Raw genomic sequence first — 15,356 nt, forward strand, 5'->3', positions numbered from 1 at the left:
CTGTCTCTGGTGAATCCTCTCAACTCCCACATCTCTGGCCCAGCTCTTGTATGCATTAATAAATAAAATAAATCTTAAAAAAACCTTCATAGACAGTAATTTACATTTTTAAAACTTGTTTGCGAGAATACAGCATATTTATATATCGCACTGTAAAAGGCACCATAGAATTGAGTAGTTTAGCAGAAGGAAGAGGCTTTGCCTTTTCCCTGGGGGTCATAGAGGACGCTCCCTGTTATTGGGCTTGTGGGCCTTCCACGTCATGCTGTGTGCCCACACTTCATTTTGTCAAGTGTCTCTTTTAGAGAAGAGTAAACGAGGAGAGGGGCAATGGTCTTGTGCAAACTTTTTCCAGCCTTTAAACATGTCTGTTAGTTTACTGAGGCATAGTTTATATATGGTAAATGCACCTTTTAAGTGTACAATTCAGTGAGTTTTGACAGGTGCACCAGTCACCACACTCAGCAGGCAGAACATTTTCATTACTCCCTAAGGTTCCCTTGTGTTCCTTTAGAGGCATTTCCCTTCCTCACCTGCAGCTTCAGTCAACCTCTTATTTGATTTCTGTCCCTATAGTTGTGCTTTTCTGGCATGTCATGTAAATGGAGCCAAGTATGTAGCCAAGGCTACATTCATGTCATTGTATATATCAGCAGTTAGATACTTTTTTTTTTAGATTGATTGATTGATTTATATAAGAACCTGGGCATAGGTCAGATGCACGGGAGGGTGAGAGGATTCACCAGAGACAGAGCTGGGAACAGAGCAGGCAGACTGACGAAATACACTGCTGAGGGGAGCAGCGGGCACGACAGGAGAGGTCTGCTGCGCCGCGTGGGACCCTCGGCAGCCGGCTGGGATTGAACCAGTGCTGCAGAGGCTGTGGACAGCTTCACAGCGCTGAGCTCAACTGCCTGCGCCACCAGGGGAGGCCCAGTTAGATACCTTTTTTTTTTTTTAAAAAAGATTTATTTATTTATTTATTTACACAAACACTGGGTACAGTCAGAAGCATGGGAGGGTGAGAGAATTCACCAGAGCCAGAGGGGAGAGCAGATTGATGAAGTACACTGCTGAGGGGAGCAGTGGGTGGCAGGAGAGGTCTGCACGCCATGTGGGACCCTCGCCGGTGGCCGGGGATTGAACTGGCGCTGCAGAGGCTGTGGGCAGCTTCGCAACCCAGCACTCAACTGCTGTGCCACCGGGGAGGCCCCCAGTTAGATACTTTTTATTGCTAGGCTGTCATCCACTATACCATGCACCATAGTTTATTAGTTACCAGTTGGTGGATATTTAGTTGATTCCAATTTTTAGTTATTTTTTTTAAAGATTTATTTATTTATACAAGAATCGGGGTACAGGCCCAATGCGCGGGAGTGTGAGAGGATTCACCAGAGACAGAGTGGGGAACAGAACAGACAGCCTGACGAAATACACTGCTGAGGGGAGCAGCGGGCAAGACAGGAGAGGTCTGCGGCACCATGTGGGATTCTCGCCAGGCCGGCTGGAGTCGAACCCATGCTGCAGAGGCTGCGAACAGCCTCACAGTGCGGCATTCAACTGTCTGCGCCTCCAGGGAGGCCCCAATTTTTAGTTATTTTTGAATAAAACTGCTGTAAGCACTCACATATAAGACACATGTTTTCATTTGGGGGTGGGTGGGTAAATAAATACCTAGGAGAGGTTGCCTGGTCATTAGATATGTGGATGCTTAACTTTATAAGACACTGCCAGTCTGTTTTCTGGAGTGGTTGTGCCAATTTATATTCCCACCAGTGGTGTATGAAATTTGTAGTTGTTTCACATCTGTAGGGTAAATAAAGTATCGGGCTTTTCTGCCCTCCCACCATTAGATTAAATGCATGCCTGAAGTTGGACACCTGGAGTAGGGTGTGGGCATACATAGGTGGGCTTACCTGGGCTAAGACTGGGCTTATAAGAGTGGTATCATGAGAACGTCAGCAGAGTGAAAGGAGCAGAGATGCAAAATGCCAAGAGAGCCCAGAAAGAGTGAAGATTCGCCATGGGCTAGGAGGTCTGCCCTCTCCCCCCCCCCCCCCCCCCCCCCCCCCCGCCAAGCTGTGTACCTGGTAAACTCAATAAAAGCCTGAAAAAGCCACGGAGGGCTCCAGGACCCTCCTTTACCATGTCTGCTCGGATCGTAGACATCCTGCACCAAGCCCTTCCTGCCGCTACAGCATCCTTGTCCAAACTTGGCATTATCAAGCTTTAAAATTTCAGTCATTCTAGTAGGTGTGAGGTGGTAAAGCGTTTTCAGGTGCTCTACAGTGTCCATATCTTTTTTGTTTGTAAGCAGGCCTCAATTTTGGGGAAAGCATTGCTTGTGCCAGTGAGTGTCCTGATGCGCCTTTGATCAGCTAGTGGCAATCAGCTGGGTCTTTCAACTCTGAAGATCACTCTCAGCGCTGGGGTCGGCCATGCTTCCTCCTGCCAGGCTGTGGGTGTGGACAGGTGGCCTCGGCTGTAGCGGGCACGCCTATCTCCCTGATTTGCCTCTTCCCCACAAGTGGCTCCCCGGTGCTTCTGTGACTTTTTTCTTCGGGCTCCATCCTAAAGTCTGGCATTTCAACCGGCTGGGAGTGGAAAGCGAAGAGTGTGACGGCTTCGAAACGCCCGCCCTCCCAGTGGAAGGGTCTGAGGTTTGTTTGTTTAAGCTGAACAGAGGATGCCAAAGATAGAGTTTGAGTCAGCCTGACACGGGCTTAGGCACTCCTTTTCACTCTCCTGGTTCCTCCTTCCCCTTCCCCTCCCCCTCCGGCCAGTTGTTTCCTGGGCTTTGTCTGAGATACACTTTGCAGTTTTCGTGGCGTGTCCTACTGCCTGCTGAAAAACAGTCAGAGGCGAGATGGAGGAGAAGCCGCCAGGAAGTTTCTGACAACTCTGCAGGCCTCTCCTCCGTGCTGATAGCACAGGACAGCAGTCACCTCAGGAGAAAGGCATTTGGAGGCCTGTGCCGGGCTGAGGGCTTGTGGCTCACACAGGGGAAGAGAAAGGGCGACTGGAAATGCCTCTCCTAGATTCATCTTATTTGCCACCAGCCCTCTTTATTTTGACTCACGTTCTTGGAATTGCTGGAGTTCTGTACTGGAAAAGATGTAGCAGAGGCAGAGCAGGTAACGGCTGTTTATTCTTTAAATCTGCTGTGGGGCTTTTGGGGAGAGGAGGGAGGGCTACCCGTTGCTTGCCTTAAAGGGCCAGCACACCCTCGCGCCCGGGGCTCTGTCAGCTGGGGACCTGGACGGAGGCTGTCTGACGAGGCTGTCTGACTCGAGGGCTCTGGTTAGATGAGGTGATGTCTGGGCCCAGGAAAGTGGCATCTGCTGACGTGGGTCCTTCCTTAGAGAATCAAGCCCCTTGCTTATTTTCTCATTCTCAAAAGTGGTTTTTAGACTTTTGTTTTTAACCAGAAACATGCCCTCCTCCAGGTGCAGATGTGGGAAAAACTTGTGGGATTAAAGAAGTTTCTGGACTCAGTGTATTTTTGGATGAGAAAAGGCAGAGGAGGGAGGGTCAGTGAGGAAAGGGTCAATCGGTGTCCTTGCCGAGGTGCATCCTAGAACACTGGGGCGCCTCTGTTCTCCTTGATATGATTGAAACTGTTCTTTTCCCTTCAGGCAGCTACACAGTTTACTTTATGTGTATCCAAGTCATCTTGGTCAATGCAAAGAAGTTAACTGTGCATTTTCCAGGGAATTGGGCCCTGAATATTTAAAAAACTTTTTTTTAATGGGAGGAGAACACTCTTCCCATATTGTTATTAATTACACTATATGCCTTAGACTTCTAAATGCCCCATGCAGGGATCAGCCCTGTGTTCCGTTGATTCTAAATCTCCATTGTTGAGGATTACTAAAGTATAACTTTTCCCGGAGTACACCTCTGGCTTTCTGTCTTTAGTGCTGTGACTGTGATTGCTTACTACCTTGAAGCCAACTATTGAGATCCTTGTTACTTTGTATCTTACCAGTTAACATGGAAATTTGATGACTTATTACTTAGCTTTCTATTAAAAGTTCCCAAAGGCTTGACAGAATTAGAATTTGATGCAGTCACTGCCCAGTGTCTATTCCAGCAAGTCTCAGAAAAGCTTTTGACTAATTATTCAGATCCTGGCATGTTTCTTTATCAGTAACAATGACAGACGGTTAGAAAAATGTTTGCTTGTGTTGGAGTATGTTTAAAAGGTACCCCAAAGTAACTTTCCCCAAATGTAAGCCTGTATTTGAACTTAGAAAAAAAAGAGTAGCAGACATGAGTTAGCAGGCTTTGCATGGGGTTTCTCACAGAGAGAAATCTCATGTGGGCGGAGCCTGCTGCTTTCCTTTTCCTGTGAGTTAGGGTAATGACATTTCTAAACCACCAATTAATATTTTAAAAGTTTATCTTCAGTATAGGAATTCCTATGGAATTAGGAGCCCATAACACTGCTTTTAAATACTTTCTTATGTTTTAGAAATATCAGTTTCATAAACAGCCATAAAACATATTGAACTAAAAAGAAAAAAACTGCATTGGAAAAGCTGATTATATCTATAAAATAACTTTGATTTCGTACCTAATAGTGATACTGGGAATGTGCTATATGTTTAGTTTATCTGTAAAATGTGGTTTTCTAGTTGGGCACTATGGATACTAAAACTTCCACAAAATAATGTGGAAGACTCTGTATCCATCATATAAAAATTTTAATTGTAAGATTTAGTGTCTGTTTAAAAAGGTACTTAAAAATAATATGTGTACTCTAATGTACTACCTGCCAGTCGGACATCACCAGAATAAAGCGTCTCACCATCCCTGTGGACACATTTATTTTGGTTATAGATGAATCCTTGATTTCACAGGTCAACACTCTTCTTTCTGATCTGTTGCTCCTCCTCTGTCCCCTCCCCCCCAGTTGGAAGTGTGTGTACTGTTGGAGAACATAGGTCCTCTACCTAGTGAATTCTAGGCAAGACTCAGTTGTATGGGCTCAGGTGAAGCTCGGTCTAAGCGAGTGAGTGGGTAAGAAGTAGCTAAGTGATAACTTTATAATATTGACTTTGTACTAGAAGTTTTTGTGTTTGTCCAACTTTTCTAGTCATATGCAAGTATTGTAAAGCATAGTTTTTTTCTTTTAAAAGATTTATTTATTTGTACAAGAACCGGGGTACAGGCCAGATGCACGGGAGGGTGAGAGGATTCACCAGAGACAGAGTGGGGAACAGAACAGGCAGACTGACAAAATACACTGCTGAAGGGAGCAGCAGAAGGAGGAGCAAGAAAGGAGAGGTCTGCAGCGCCATGTGGGATTCTCGCTGGCCAGCCGGAATCGAACCCACACTGCAGAGGCCGCGGACAGCTTCACAGTGCTGTGCTCAACTGCCTGCACCACCAGGGAGGCCCGTAAAGCATAGTTTTAAGCTATTAAATATATTTAACTTTGAAGGAAATATTTCTACATTCCTTCAGACTCTCCTACCAATTTATTTGAATAGTATCCTGAGATTACCAGGCAGACTGTGACACTGTTACTATTTTCTATTTGTATAAACTAGTTTAAAAAATAGTTCTCTGCAATTAAATACAACATGGTAATAAAACGAATGCTGAGATTGTTAGAAAATATTACTCAATTTCTAATCAGTCTCTAAAAATGATCAGATCAGTATGTCATTTGACTTTAAAATAAGTAACATGTATTTGAACCTATGCCATTGGCAGTATGCTGTTTAATAATACTGCATGTTGAGTTCCATATAAGATTTGTTTGAAAAGGTTCTCTCAGAGTTGAAAACTACTAGTTTCTGAGATTCCTTTTCAGTGCTGCAGTTCTAATAAGATACTGTATTCTTGTACTCCCTGGCTATGTTTGTTTAGATTTCGGATTTCCTCTACTCTTAAAGTTGATAGAGTATTTTATCTTGCTTTTAGAGTTGGAAGAATCCTGACATACTAACCGGTCCAACCTGTTACTTAGTCCTAACTACCCAAGTCAGAAGCCACTCTGCTGGATGGCGGAGGTCTGCTTACATGACATACAGCCTATGGACTGGTGGTTGTATTGGTACCTGGGAGTTCTTTTTTAACTGAAAGTTGCTTCTTTGTAACCTAAATTCATTCATCCAAATTCTGTCTGGCAAAAATCAAGTCTACTCCCTCTTGTCCACCTTAGACTTGCTTATATTTGAGGGCTGTTTTCTCTAGCCTAGACACTTCCCTTTCAATTATTGTAGCATTCCCTTTGGACAGTTAAATTGAGTTGCTGCTTTGAAAATGTGGTGACTGTGTGTGTGTGTGTGTGTGTGTGTGTGTGTGTGTGTGTGTGTGTAGAGGTAAAGGGAGTGCAGCAGAAATGTGGGGAAGGAATCACTGATTACTATTCCTTAGCTTCCCTTAGCTACTTTTTCTAGGTGTTATGGTCTACTAGTGAAATCTGGTTATATGATATAAGTATATGGCTTTTACAACCTTATTTCCGAGTCACCATTCCTTTAGCACAAGTAAATAAGATGCAAGAAGACAGTTTGTTCTGAAACCATGTATCTACAAGGCAGAATGTAGCACTCAATTAGTATTTAGGATTTTAAATAGTTTCTAATACGCCCTATCCAGACTTGTATTTATGTATATTATCTCATTACTCTTAAAACTTCCTCCTATTTTGAGTCTTCATTTTTTTCTCTCTAGGTCTGTTGAAATAATCTGTTTCCTTAATTTCCCCCTGCCTTTCCCTAAACTCTCAGAATGATCTTCCTGAAACACAGACCTGACTTAAAATCCATCGATGCTTCCCTTCTACTTTTAGGGGAAAGTTCAAACTCTACAATATGACATAAAAGTGTTTTCATCATCTGTCCCCGTCAATTTCATTACTTTCATTTCCTGTTTTGGCCTCACAAATGCCCAGTACTGCAGTGTCATTTGAAAACTTGTAGTTCTCTACCTGAAATGCCTGTACCTTCTTTTCAGCTGGACTGCTTGATGCTTGTCCTCAGGGTAAGTTGTTACAACCTCTGGAAAGCCTTCCTTGACCGAAGAGTTCCCCTCCTGTGCCCCATAGCACCCTGTTAACTTCTCATTCACACTGCATCTTGTTTAGCTGGTCTTTCTCTCCCCACTAATTATATTTTATTAGACTGTAAGATCTCTAAGAACAGGAAAATAGGTGTCAATAAATGTCACTTGAACAAATAAATGAAGTAATTAAGGTAGCATTAGCTATAACTTGTAGGAGGGACAGGGAGCAGGTATACATCCTATTCATTTGGGTATATACTGGACTTGGCTTTATGGGTGGCCTGAGATGAGTGCTCAGTATAGGCTAATTAAATGATAGAGTTGCACTGTGTTTCAGCATGTTAGTATCTCATGTTGCAATAGTGTAAACAGGAAAAAGGTTTCACAGTTCAAAAACATTTGGATTTTTGGTGTGTTTCTCAAAGGCTGGATTTTTCTCTCTTTAAGATCCTGTTTTCTTTATCTTTAAAAAAAGACTTGGACATCCCAACATCTGAGTACGAGGACCAGTTATTGAATTGAAATTTAAGGTTGCACATTATTATTATTACTGTTATTATTATTATTATTATTTAGGTGAGTTAAAAATGAAGCTTTATTTTAGGTGAAAGTACCCACTCAAGAGTGCAGGCAGATTCAGAGGAGGATCGCTGTACTTTGTTAAAAAAGGAATTCCATCATAGTACTGAGTTGTAGTAAACTTGACATCAGTTATAAAATGGCCTAACATTGTACATGAACTGTTATTCTGTCCCCTCCAGAGATTGCTGGTTTTTGGCTTTTTTGAACTTCAGCAAAAGACATACAGGTGTCCTAGTTAAATTTTGTACTGTCAGATTTGGTGCAGCCTTTTGCAATTGCTGTAAATGCTGATCCATCCATTTTCAGCATTAGCTGTGTGTCCTCCATTTGTGCTATTTGCAAATTTGCTAAGCATACAATAGGCCTTCGGTAAATATTGAAAGAAATGCTCCTATATCTAGTATATGTCTGTTCAAATAACTAAAGCACTATGTTTCTTAATCAAGGTGGAGTCTTTTTCTTTCCTTAGCTATTCTTCCCCCTTAGATTTATGCAGCGGGTACAAAGAGCTTAGAGATCTTAAGAGTTAGAAGATCTGGGTTCTAAGCCCTGGTTCTTCCGCATTACCGTTGTGTGATATCAAGACACACTACCTAACTCCAAATTTCTAATGTGTATGAGAAATACTAAGGTCTTTGATTTTCTGTGACTGGCAGTGCAATCATATGGCTCAATTTGGATGTGGGATGTGTTATGTAACTGGGTTTGAGTCTAGAGTCAGTGTGTTTTCATTCTACCTCCTGTTCCTGCTGGTGGAGTAAGAGAGTCTGGGCCTCTGTTTCCTCCTCTGTAAAATGGGGTTAATAATACTGCAAGATTTTTTTTTTTTTTTTTTTTTTTTTTTTGTGGGACCCTCGCTGGTGGCCAGGAAGATTGAACTGGTGCTGCAGAGGCTGCGGGCAGCCTCGCAACCCAGTGTTCAACCGCTGCGCTGCCAGGGAAGACCCTGCAAGATGGTTTTGAGATTGTTTATTAGAAGACATTCTACACTTGGTAAGGACTATCTAATTGGTTACTATCATAATTTTTTTCACAAAAGATATCACTGAAGACATTTCTTGTGAGTTGCTGGGACAAAATACAATTGCCGTGCAGTTGGGAATTAAATGTGATAGAAGTCATCGTGGGTGCGTATAAAAAGTCAGTGATGCATTGTGAATCATTATCTTACACACCAGAGGGAAGGGCTTCTGAGTCTACTCGGATGTCCTTAGTAGTGGGTGACTTTGGCATTTGAGGAAATAAATACAAAGCTTCAGTTTTTAGTGCTATTGTAAGAAAACCCATAACTAAATTCTCAGGTAACTTCTAGCCATGTGTGGAAACAGTGGTTTGAGTCTTCTTCCCTCCACTCCACATTTTAAAGATCTTCAGGTACCTGGGCAAAGTCACCTTTTCTTGTTGAATATCTTCTGCATGTGTTAAAGACTAGGATCTGAAGATGAAAGACAGTCCTAAACTCTCGGAATTTAAATCTGATAAAGGAAAAACTACTGAGTATGAATCAGGAAATTTTTATTCCTTTTTTCTCCTTATTTTTTATGCATTTCTTTTCCTAGGACAAAGTAAATTTTAGTAGGATTCTTCCTCTTCAAGGCTGACTAACAGGAGTCTAATAAAAGGAACAAACTGGGTAGAGTTGTCACAGGTTATCGGGGTGACTGAGCTTAGTCCAGGATAAAGTCAGCTGTAGTCCTGTTATTAGTTAAGTAACAGCAGGATTATTACCAGTTGTAGGTGGGTGGGATGCCCAGTGGGGAGTGAAGGAAACTGTCAGGGCATTGAGGCAGGTCATAGGGCTTGTTTAAATACGTGGCCTGCTAGGCAGTTCCTGCTAACTTTTTTCCACTTGGAGTCTTTTGGGCTAATCTGGAAACTTGGTTTCCTGAGTGCTGCCCCTCCCTCCCTGCTTCAGGAACAGGATTGGAAGCAGCATTAGCCTAAAGAAGTCGTTCTATTTAGGGAGCTTGAGCAGAGGGCCAGCGATTAGGCCCTTATCTGCAGTGGGACCTTTCTGAGCCGCATGGGACCAAGCTTGGAATTGTCTGCCCTGACATGGACAGAGGCTTAGCCTTTCTGTCCCCTGGTTGGGCCAGAATTGTGAAGACCTGCTGGGGGGGCCGGGCCATCTGAATGAAAAAGCCCTTCATTGTGTTTCTTCAACATTCCAGTGTCTGGTACAATTAACCAAGACAGAGAAAACAAGTTGGATAAACAGGCAAGCGGGCTTCCACTGATGGATAAAGGAATTCTGCCACAGCTGAGTTAAGTGCGCTGACCGCAGAGACAAAGAGGGTCTGGGCAGAGGAAGGGGCTGACATTCCTGACTGGATGTGGGGAAGAATGGAGCAGTAAGGTAGCAGTGTTTTTAAGTTGATGAAATCTGCCACGCAAATCTGCCTGAGAGGCTGGTTGGGGCCGGTCACTCTCTAAAGTAGGTGGAATCATTGGGAGAGACGGATTCTTCCTGTGGGCAGCTGTAAGTGTGGGGACAGGAAGCTCCCTTTGCAGCCCAGGCCTCTGTTGGCTGCAGATGGCGTATGTGTGGACTTGAGCCGTTGTCCTCTCTCCTGCTGTGGGGCCTTCTCAGCCGGTTAACTTCCCGCGCACTTCTGCCCGAAAAAAGACAAGTTCGAGGAGCAGCTGTTGGGCAATGGTGCCCTGTTCCTGAGTTGGCAGTGAGCCATTTCACCTCACTAGCTCTCCTACACCTAAGGAAGATTCCAAGGTCACAAGTTTCTGCTCTGCAAATGGAGGGTAATTCATAGACCAGCGTCTACCTGCTCAGGTGTGCTCACTCTTGTCTGGACATTTGTGTATGAACTCCCACCTCTGCACGCTGCATTGGTCTGAAAACAGCAAGCCAGTACCGCTTTTGAGTAGGATACCCTTTGCCTGAAGACCTGGACCCAGTTTTTGGAAGTACCTTAGGGAGGAGCTTCCTCTCTGACCTCAAGGGAAGGAGGAGGTCAGTAGGAAGTGGTGGGTGGAGCCGCTTCTCCTCTGCGCCTCTCCCTTTTCATCACACAGCCCTCTGCCGGGCTGTCTCTGTTCACCTCCTGAGGAGCTGCAGAGGCAGCACTCGTGGAGGGGCTTGGTGACACCCTCCTTTTAGGCGGGGTGAGCAGACGCAGGGCCGCCATGTGGCCCAATTACCAAGATGAGCACGAGTTCAACGCCCACCTGGCTTGCCGCATGTGCTGTATGGGTTAGTATGTGAAGTTTTTGCCTTGATTGGGCCTGAGGATCCCAAATAGCCTTTGCTCTTGTTGACTCATAGGGGTGCATGGGCTTTGAAGCCTCGCAGACATTATAGCTTCTGGGCTTGTTAAAATGTGCAGTGGGATAGACTGGTGCACCCTACTTCCTGGGGAACATCTTAAGCTTGTAGTGACTGGCAGTTAAAAGCCTAAGCTTTGGGTGTGGGGTTTTTTTATAGAGACTGAATTCATACTCATACTCTTGCCCTTCTGCCTGTATCAGGAAACTACTTTTAAGTTATGTTGCATGGTTCTGAAAGCTCAGGGTGTATTTTTAGCAGAAGTTGGTTGGTTATGGAGTCAACCTCTGAGCAGATGCGGGGAGGAGGGAGGAGTCGCGGCCTCGGTTTCCTCTTTGGGGTGGATTGGTAACTCTTACACTTACTGTCTCATGCCAACTGTGAGGCGGCAAAAGGCCTGAAGACGGTGTGGTGTCAGGACCTAAAGAAGGACCTGGAGGCTAGGGGAAGTCACACTGGCTGTGACTTAGCCGTCTCTAATGAAGGAGGAGAGTTCATTTAAATGATGTTCTGTGACCTTGAGCAAGTGACCTAGTCTTTTTGGCCAGAGGTTTCCTTGTCTTCCAAACTGTAGGGTGTACAGAGTGGTGCAGGAAAAAGATAGCAGCTCATGATTTCTTGATAAGATGAAAAAGATAAGGAAAATGTAGGTGCCTTTCATAAAGTTAAGCTTAAAGAACTCTCCTTTTTTCCTGAAATTGCCCTTCCTACTTTTTTGTTTTTGTTCTTCCTACAGTTTTTGCATGTGTTAAATGTCCTTTACTTCATGAAAGAGTGGTTATTAGGCGCTAGTTTGTTTTTAGATGTACCAACTTAGCAAAATAAAAAAAGTTAACTACTTTACATTAGGCTTTCTGATTTATTGTGGGACATTTTGTGGTTTGTGAAACCTAAGTTTGGGAGTGACTGATTGATAACCTACTAATATCTTTTGATTTTATACTCCGAATCTATAGCAGAACAAAATTTTTTTACCCTAATAGGCAGATATTCATGGAAATTTAATCACTGGTTATTTTGTGGAGAAGAGACTTCTTAGAAGGGTAACCCCTTTCTCCTGAGCTTGGATTCTGATCCTGTCTTCTGACTGCTAGGCCAGTAATGCCAGATATTTAAGTGCTTCTTGAGAAACAAAGCTGGTATTGTAGTAATGTTTGGGGCACAAGGAGAGCCGATTTTAGTTAGTTGTTGCTGATACAACCTAGCTTTTTATCACTGAGATTTCCTCCATGAGATTTGGAGAATTTTCTATGCCTGAAAATGCTTGAAGAAAAAAGGGCTAAGCCTTTTCTGCAAAGAAGTATAAGGAAGTCTAGAATCTTCTCGAAAATTTTGAGATGAAAAAAATCACTTCCCCAGCTCACCTGGAGACAGGAAGTGCGGCCTGATATTTAAGAAAATGAAGTTTAGCATCAACTGTCTGTGATGGGGGGGTCATGCTCTGCTGCTGCACTGCTCTCTGGACTGGGGAAATGGCTTAATCGTTCTATGCTGCGGTTTCCTTATTTATTAAAAAGGAGATTGAGATGATCCCAGTTCACAGTCTTTATAATGAGTATATGATATTAAAGCATATAGCCCAGTGCACGTTCCCCAGGTGATTTTGCTATAACTGGTTCACAGAATGGGAACCATTGATCTAGACCAAACTACCTGTTACAGATGAAACACAGGCTCACGGAGGGGGCGAATGTCATGGAAGGTAAGAACCATGGACTAGAGGTCAGGGGATCCAACTTATTGTCCTGGTTTGCCCCTGTTCTAAGTTCTTAAATTTCTCAAGGCTTTGATTTCTTCATCTTTGAAATTATATGTTGAGAATTCTTAACTTCTTTATCTCTCTGCATCTGTGAACTATTTAATTTTTCTGAATATGATACTCCAAGTTATATGCCTCTCTTCTCTCTGTGACTCTTTTTTTTTTTTTTTTTTGTTACCATGCTTACTTCATAGTGTATTTCTTTGTCTAAAGTTAGACCTATATTCTGATTCCCAAAAGTGCAAGGAACTATTAATCAAGTTCAGGTTTTCCTTAAAAAAAAAAAAAAAAAAAAGTGTAAAATTTTCATTTTACACACAAGTTTATAGAGCTATTACTTCTGTAAATTACCAAGTCACAGTCTTCATGGAGACGTACTATGTCTGTACCCCCCATTAATGAGTTTTTCTGAGCATCAATTTGAGCTGTAAAATGAGGATAAGTAATGTATAGTTGATAGTGTTGTGAGGATTAAGTCAAATACTAAATGAGATAGGCCTCAAATGCAATAAATATTGAGGTTGGTCTTACCTCCCAAAGTTGACTTATACACTTACAAGGGTAGGAATCACTTATAATGCTGGTGCCATTGTATAGTATTGGTAAGCACATTTGAGTTGTGGCCCATTTTGTTTGCGCTTGCTCTCTAAGTGATGCAAAATCTTTGTCCAGATGTGGCAGTAAGAATTTAGAAATGCTGTACCTGTTGAAGGGTAGTCCAAATGCTGCTTCCATCCCCCTGCTGAAAAGCAGTCTTAATTATCATTTAAGAAAACATTTTAGTCTGATTTTGAAAGTACCAGCTTAAAGTGTCCTTGCAGATACAGATTCAGCACATAGTGGATTCTCAGTATATATTTGTTAAGTGGGTGAGTATTCTTGGGTGCCTATTGTCATCCTAAATATTAGATTTTTTTTTAAAGATTTATTTATTTATGTGTACAAGACCTGGGATGTAGGCCAGAGGTGCAGGGGGTGAGAGGATTTATCAGAGACAGATTGGGGAGCAGAATAGGCAGATCTACTGAAATACACTGCTGAGGGGAGCATTGGGTGAGACAGGAGAGGTCTGCTGCGCCATGTGGGTTAGCTCCCTGGCTGGGGAGCGAACTCATGCTGCGTTGGTTGCCAAGAGCTTCATAGTGCTGAGACTTAAGTCCTTGTGCCACCAGGGAGGCCCCCTAAATGTTGGATTTTTAAGGAAATTTAAAACATGGTTCTTGTCTCCAGAGAACTTATGATCCAATAGAGAAGTAGGACTTACATATAAAAATATTTAGCAATGGGTTTTATATTGCTGGATAACATGTAAATAAACACAGGCACTTAAAAACATTCAGAGGTGGCTGACACACCAGAGGTGTGTAGGAGTGGACCTTGGAAGGAGCCTCTAAATTAGATAAGCCAAGAAGAGGAGGGTGCACATTCCAGTCAGAGAAAAAGGGCTATATAAGAATATGCAAGGTATGTTGGGAAACAGTGAGCTCAGAATGGTCAGTTGAGTCATGCAGGGGAGAGTCTAAAGATAAAGTTGAAAGTGTAGATTGTAAATTCCTTCAGGTCAGAGGTCATGTCTTATCTTTGTCCCCCTCCAACCTTATACACATAGTAAAAATGAATTGAATTTCATTGCCTTGTATTACACTAAGGAAACCAAGGAGTTGGACTTGATCTGGTCTTCTGGGAATCAGTAAAGGATTTGAATAGGGGATGATGTGGGCAAAGTGGTGATTTAGGGGAGATTTGTTGAAATGGGCTTTTTGTTTTGCTCAACTTGCCACAGCTTTGGCTATCAATTGTTAGCTTCAAATCTGTATCCTCAGTTCTGACCCCCTGAATGCTGGTCCTAAGGTTTCAACTGTCAGCAGGGAGCTCCCTTGTTCTCCAGCCTTCCGTCTCCAAATCTGTGCCTTCTTCTTGTGTTCCTCATCTCAGGCTACCACCCTCTTCCCAGTTGCTCTGACTGGAAACATCAGAATTATCTTGAATGCTTTCCTTCCTTAACATATCTTGTCCATAGTAAAAGGGCTGTCTTTCTGCCTCTGCATGGTCCTCTGGGTCTGCCTGCCTTCTCTGCCTGCCTTCTCTGCCTTCCTGATGGCTCTGCCCTTGTCATGCTCTTAGCTTTCTCCCTCTGTCTGTCGCAGCAGACCTCTAAGTGGCTCTTCTGCCTCTTAGTCTGTCTCTGCTGCAGATTGGCTAGCAGGCCAATGCTAGATTAACCTTCCCAAAGCACACTCTGGTCAGAAAATTTCAGTGGAATTGTTTTATTTACTGAATTAAGTACAGACTCCTCAGTCCAGCTTTCTGGAGTGATTTTGTTATAAGACAGGGAGAGGGGCAGCCCAAGCCCCGCAAACCTGCCTATTCTAAATGGGTTCTGCCATCCGCCGCATCAACACAAAACATAGGAGACTTTAATGGGAAGGAACTTTAATAAAACTAGGAAACAATACAGGTAAGGCAAAGAGTCTAGTTTCTAAATGAAGCACCTAAAGTTACCCATCCCCTCGTGGGTAAAAGTCCATCCATATGGGATTGGCCCAGAGCAAGGCCCCAAAGCCTGCCACAAGTCTAAAGCATCTTCCAGTGGGGACCCACAGAAAAGGGTCACAAACAACTGGACAAGCCCGGAAGGAAAAGAGCAAAATCAACATCCAGATAAAAGCTGCCATGGTCACCTCCCCACGGGTCTCACCCACATCTGTGTCACCCAGT

At 43.3% G+C, this 15,356-nt stretch overlaps 1 protein-coding gene across 1 annotated transcript in view; it reads left to right on the top strand.

Moving 5' to 3' along the window:
- Positions 1–2,542: 2,542 nt before the first annotated feature.
- The window catches only part of MACF1 (microtubule actin crosslinking factor 1), a 210,647-nt gene continuing 197,833 nt past the window's right edge, over positions 2,543–15,356 (top strand). Inside the window, exon 1 of the mRNA XM_054691644.1 lies at positions 2,543–3,134. Within this exon, the coding sequence (XP_054547619.1) occupies positions 3,026–3,134 (109 nt within the window). The 5' untranslated portion in view covers positions 2,543–3,025. The remainder of the gene's footprint in view (positions 3,135–15,356) is intronic.

This window comes from Talpa occidentalis, unplaced genomic scaffold (genome assembly GCF_014898055.3).
Source record: "Talpa occidentalis isolate TD23 unplaced genomic scaffold, MPIMG_talOcc4v2.1 talOcc4.9, whole genome shotgun sequence".
Lineage (NCBI taxonomy): Eukaryota > Metazoa > Chordata > Mammalia > Eulipotyphla > Talpidae > Talpa > Talpa occidentalis.